Consider the following 5,438-nt stretch of genomic DNA (forward strand, 5'->3'; position numbering starts at 1 on the left):
ACAGATGAGGAGCTGCGAGTTCTTCACTGCAGGCTCTGTGCCAGGCCAATTGGCCTTTGTCTTGGTCAGCCTAGAGAGACCAGGAGAGAGGGAAAGAATTCCGATTTTATGGAAGCGGAGCATTTATGGAGTGGCTGCCTGGATGCTGTGACATGTCCATGGGCGACTAGCCCAAGCCCTGCCAGCTCCATCCGCGGGGGTTCTACGGGGCAGGAGGCAGCGGGGCCACGCTCCCCGAGATGTGGCTCTATGGCAGCCCCGGGGACAAGGGCGGGGGCGCCTTCCTCCCCCTCCCCTGTCCGCCCTCCTCCTCCCCTCCCCCGGCCGCGCAACCGCTCCCCCATCCCCATCCCCATCCCCATCCCACTCCCCTCCGCCCGCCCCGGCTCCGGCAGCTGCTGCTGCTGCAGCGCGGCGCCGCCCCCGGGCTCCCCCCCGGCTGCCGCCGCTCGGGCTCTCGGCACCGCAGCCGCTGCCGCTGCCGCTGCCGGGCCCGGTGCGGCGGCGCGGGGCGCGGGGGGCGGGCGGGGGGCGGGCCGGGGGCCGCGGCGCGGCCGTCGGGCCCGGCGTGCCGGCTCGGGGGCCGGGGAGGACCATGCACCGCGCTGCCTCCAACCAGCGCTCGGTCTCCTCCTCCTCGGGCTCCTTCCAGCCGCCGCCGCCGCCGCCGCCGCCGCCGCCGCCGCTGCCGCCGCACGCCGCCGATCGGCAGCCCCTCTTCCCGGGGGGCTCCAGCAGCGGCGGCAGCCGGCGGGGCTCGGGGTCCAGCTCGGGCTCGGAGCGGGCCCCCCGCCCCCGCAGCCCCCGCAGCAGCACCGAGGAAGAGGAGGAGGAAGAGGAGGAGGAGGAGGAGGACAGCATCAGCATCAGCAAGCCCCTGGTGCCGCCGCCCGCCACCCCGCTGCCCGCCGCCGCCTCGCCGCTCCCCAGCAGCAGCAGCAGCAGCGGCGGCGGCGGAGGCGGCGGCGGGAGCCCGGGCCGCAGCATGACGGCGGCGGAGCTGTACGGGGCGGCGGCGGCTGGCGGCGGGGCGGGGGGCGGCGGAGCGGCGGCGGGGGCGCTCCTGGGGCCCGGCGGGGCAGGGGGCGGGAGGCGCTGGGGCTTCCAGGCGCTGTCCCTGGTGCTGCTACTGGGGCAGGGCGCGTTGCTGGACCTCTATCTGATCGCCGTCACCGACCTGTACTGGTGCAGCTGGATCGCCACCGACCTGGTGCTGGCGGCCGGCTGGGGCATCTTCTTCTGCCGCAACAGCCGGGCGCGCCGCCGGGAGCGGCCCCCGCCGCCCCCCGGGCCGCCGCCGCCGCACCCACTGCTGCTGCACGGCCCCCCCGGCGGCCGTGGGGCCGGGGGCCGCGGGGCCGGGGTCCCCCCCCGCGGCGGCGACTTCGCCTACGCGCACCTCGCCTGGCTCATCTACTCCATCGCCTTCACGCCCAAGGCGGCGCTGATCCTGGGCACCTCCATCCTGGAGCTGATCGAGCTGCGCCTGCCGATGGGCACCACCGGCTTCCGCATCACCCTGGCGCTGTCCGCGCCGCTGCTGTACTGCCTGCTGCGGGCCATCGGCACCGAAGGCGCCGGGCAGCTGCTCCTGCCACCGCAGCCACCGCCGCAGCACCGCGCCGCCGCCGCCTTCCTCGCCACCTGCCTCGACCTGCTCGACAGCTTCTCCCTGCTGGAGCTGGTGCTGCAGCCCGGGCGGCCGGCGCCGCTGCCCGCCCCGCTGCGCTACCTGCTCATCGCCGTCTACTTCCTCTGCCTGGCCTCGCCGGTGCTGTGGCTCTACGAGCTCAGCGCCGCCCGCCCGCCCGGGGCCGCCCGCCTCGCCCTGCACCTCCTGCTGCCCGCCGGGCTGCTGGACGCGCCGCTCCTGGCGCTCCGCTGCCTCCTGCTCCTGCGCTACCAGCAGCCGCTCTCCCTCTTCATGCTGAAGAACCTCTTCTTCCTGACCTGCCGCGGGCTGGAGGCGCTGGAGACCTGCTGCCTCCTCCGCCCCGCCGCCGCTCCGCCGCCCGCCAAGTACGGCCCCGCCGCCGCCGCCCCCGCCGCAGCCCCCCTAGCCCACGGGCTTTCCGACGTGGACGTGGGACCCCACGGGTACGTGAACGCCTTGGCGGTCACCGCCCAGGGCTGAGCACCCCTGGCCGCCGCGCCCGGAGGGGCTCCCGCCGCCTCCGGGTCCACTCCCGGCAGTCTCTCTGCGTTTCTGCTCAGGTTCCCGCCTCCGTGGCCGAGCAGGGGAAGGGGACGTGGGCTTCCCTGCCAGACTCCCACTCCCCTCCTCCCTTTCTCATGGATGAATCCAGCAGCGGAAGCTCCGCACAAACCCGACTACCTGCAGGAGCCTACGGATGACACTTGTCCCTGGAAAACGCACCTACCCTTCACGACAGGACTTCGAGTGCTTCTGTCTCTCCCCTGTCTGGAGGGTCCCACTCTTCCCCTCCCGTTCCCTGCCAGGACATTGTGTTGCATTGAGACCATAAAAGTACAGTTTTTCCTTTTCCTCCTAAACAACAGGGACCAGTGCATTTTCTCCTCTCTTTTAAGAACTCCTGCTGCCCACAATGAGATGCGAGAGGGGCCTGACCAGCAGAGACGTTCCTCCGGGATGGAAGAAGGACAGAAGGAAGCACGCTTTGGTTTCCCTAGGTCTTGCAAAGCTGCTGCCTCCGTTTCCCAGGCCTTTGCATCCCAGCTGGGGAACCTCTGGAAGCACGCTGGCCAACTGGTCACTTCAAGCCCATGAGCCACCTTCTCCTAGCCAAAAATGTCTACCTCTGTGCTTCAACCTTTTGCATCTTACACTGACTTCACATGCTGAAGAAACACGAATCCAGCATGGACATGAACCGGGGCTTAGGCCCCATTTCATATCCACCAAGACATTTATTTCTGGTGAGAACAGGGTTTACAGCAGCCTACTGCTTGCATCCGCAGGTGCTGGGGCTCTCATTTCTCTGTGAATATGCATGTTTATGGGATCTGCATTGGTTTTCTTTTTACACAAAGCGTAGGGTCTTCCTTTACACAGCCAGAAAGGCTGGAAAGATTTCCTCTGGCCGCCTTCCATGCCTGCTTGAGAGAGTGGAGACAGGGTTAAGCCTGCAAGCTGCTCCCTCTCAAACAGCAAAGCAGAGGACATTGGCGCTGCTCGGCGTGGGCCCCATGCTCAGCGAACCTCACTTTTCAGCACAGAAAGCAAAGTGCTGCAGGAGCCCTCGAGGCAGAGGGGCTCCTCGAGCTTTGGTGGAAGCCCACGTATCAGCATCCTGTCCTCCTTGTGCATGTGGTTTAGGATAGGCAGGGGAAAAAGCTAATTGTTAGTAACCTCTCATAGAAACACAGTTTTCTTTGGTTTTAAGCTCCATGAATGTTCAGTGGGGTTAAGGCCTGCTCTTCTGCCTGGCTGCAGCTGCTCCTGAAACCAGCCCCATGGGAGCAGGAGCACAGAGGCCACGTTCGGAGGAAGAACTTTGCCCCTCCCAGGCTTATGTTTTGTTATCTGGGCAAGGCTGCAATAATTATGAAAAATGACAGTTTCCTGTCCCAAATTTTTTTTTTTTTTCAAGTTGTCCTGAGGGGAAGGGGAAATAAAGCACAACCAACTGCTACCCAGAGCAGGACTGCAGGCACAGCCCAGACTTCTACCGCACACACATTCATTCTCTCCTTCAGGGCTTGGGCTTCAGTGGGACTGAGCCCTCTGTCCCACCTTCCTTTTCACAGAGTGGGATCAACTGCCTGCTCCAGTGGACTGCTACAACAAAATGTTTACAGTCTGGTAACTTCCAGCTCCCAGAGGCAGAAGCGGAGATGCCCTGGGGCTCTTCTTCCCCAGCTCTCAGTGGCTGGTGGGTTTTGAGGGGCTAGAAAAGCCCTTGGAAAAGATGGGTCAATAGTGCTGTTCTGTTCAGAAGTGCAGCTAGGATGGGGGACTTGCTGCTCTCCTCACGCCAAATGGAGAGCTGGCAAAGGCTAGGCTTAACTTTCCCACCAGTGCTTTATTACCTGAGCCCTTACATGGGCAATTGTGTGAATTTTGGCCAGTGGCCTTTCTCTTCGGTAACTTCTTCTTGTCTGGACAATCTTGGTGCTGTGAGTGACTGTGATTGTAAAACTTGGTACTGTGAACTTTTCCTGTGTGATGTGAAATGTGTCGAGGGGATGCTACGTTCCTGGCCAAAGGAGGTGTAATTACAGGTGTATTACGCTTGTACAGATATTTGTTTCCTTGCACCTTCCTTTTTCAGCATTAAGTAGACAGTAAAATCTCAGACATAATTACTCAAGAGAGACTGGGGTGATACCTGAACCTAGGTGTACTCCATGTTTCAGTCAAACAGCTAAATAAAAAATAAATCCCAAAACAACCAACATTGCCAAATACAAGGGGAAGGAAAAAAGCTATTCACCAACTATGTTTTGCTGCTCCTATGGCCAACTTCACGATAGCACCAAAGTGCTAACCCCTAATACACTGAAGTGTGAACATAGTTGAGACACTAGAAGAATCACAGCAGAATTATTATCAAGTCCTACTTCAGTACCCCTTCATAGCACATAAAGTTGCTGTTTCAACAGTGAGTGCCTTTTTCCAGTTAGGACATTATGGAGAAAAACGGCATATTTGAAATTTATCCAGCCATGGCATACTTAAACCATTGGCAGTGAAATCGCAGTTCAAATTTGTCCATGGATGAAAAGGTTGCCTGGGACAGACGACCCTGCAAAATGATGTTTCAGTTGTATAGAATTCCTTGGTAGAAAAGGTTGTTCTTTGTGATGCCATGGTTTCTAGTCTGGTAGTAGATGTGCTGTTTGGAGAGTAAAAAGCTCGAGTAGTAGTTGGCTATACAGAAGCCTCCTTGCAACTAAAAGGGCACCTCTGCTGCTACTGCAATTACTTCCTACAGAAAACCATTTAAAGCTCTTCAATGTCTTCTTTATAAGCCTGCTCCACCTTTTGAATTTCTTTCTCTTTGGTAACTGAGCTTACTCTTCCATTTAAACCCTTCTGCCACGTAACCGTTCCGTTTGCAGAAGAGAGAGACAGTGGTACTATTGAAGTGCAAGCAATACCTCTCTTGATGCACCTTGCACACCTCCTGTACATTCTCCCAACACTAAATTACTGCTCCAGGTCACTAACACTTTGCTAAACAAAGTTGTGCCATACTGAGACACAGGTCCCTTGGGATTCTGTCACAAGCCTTGTAACACTACTCAGTTATTTAGAATTTTATTGCTCTTTGTTTGCTATCCTGACAAAGGAGTTGACTACTCCCAGGAGGGGAAACTGAAGTGAGAGATAAGGCCTGTGGCCGATGGACACTTGGCATCCCCCTGGCATTAATTAGAACTTGTATTTTTTAAAAAGCAAGATTGTTAAAATAAAGTTAGAAACTTGTGACTGATTTTGCTCTGTTTTTTTTTTT

General features: G+C 59.1%; 1 protein-coding gene across 1 annotated transcript; it reads left to right on the forward strand.

Annotated features, from left to right (window-relative positions):
* Positions 1-586: 586 nt before the first annotated feature.
* Positions 587-5,417, forward strand: TMEM121B (transmembrane protein 121B). Its single transcript, XM_027905756.1, is given in 3 exon segments — positions 587-1,980; positions 1,982-2,049; positions 2,052-5,417. Coding segments are annotated over 3 exon segments (1,536 nt in total). The 5' UTR covers positions 587-595; the 3' UTR covers positions 2,135-5,417.
* Positions 5,418-5,438: the final 21 nt, after the last annotated feature.

The sequence above is a fragment of the Empidonax traillii genome, unplaced genomic scaffold, assembly GCF_003031625.1.
Source record: "Empidonax traillii isolate 1590-97213 ecotype Southwest subspecies unplaced genomic scaffold, ASM303162v1 scaffold25:size3598162, whole genome shotgun sequence".
Lineage (NCBI taxonomy): Eukaryota > Metazoa > Chordata > Aves > Passeriformes > Tyrannidae > Empidonax > Empidonax traillii.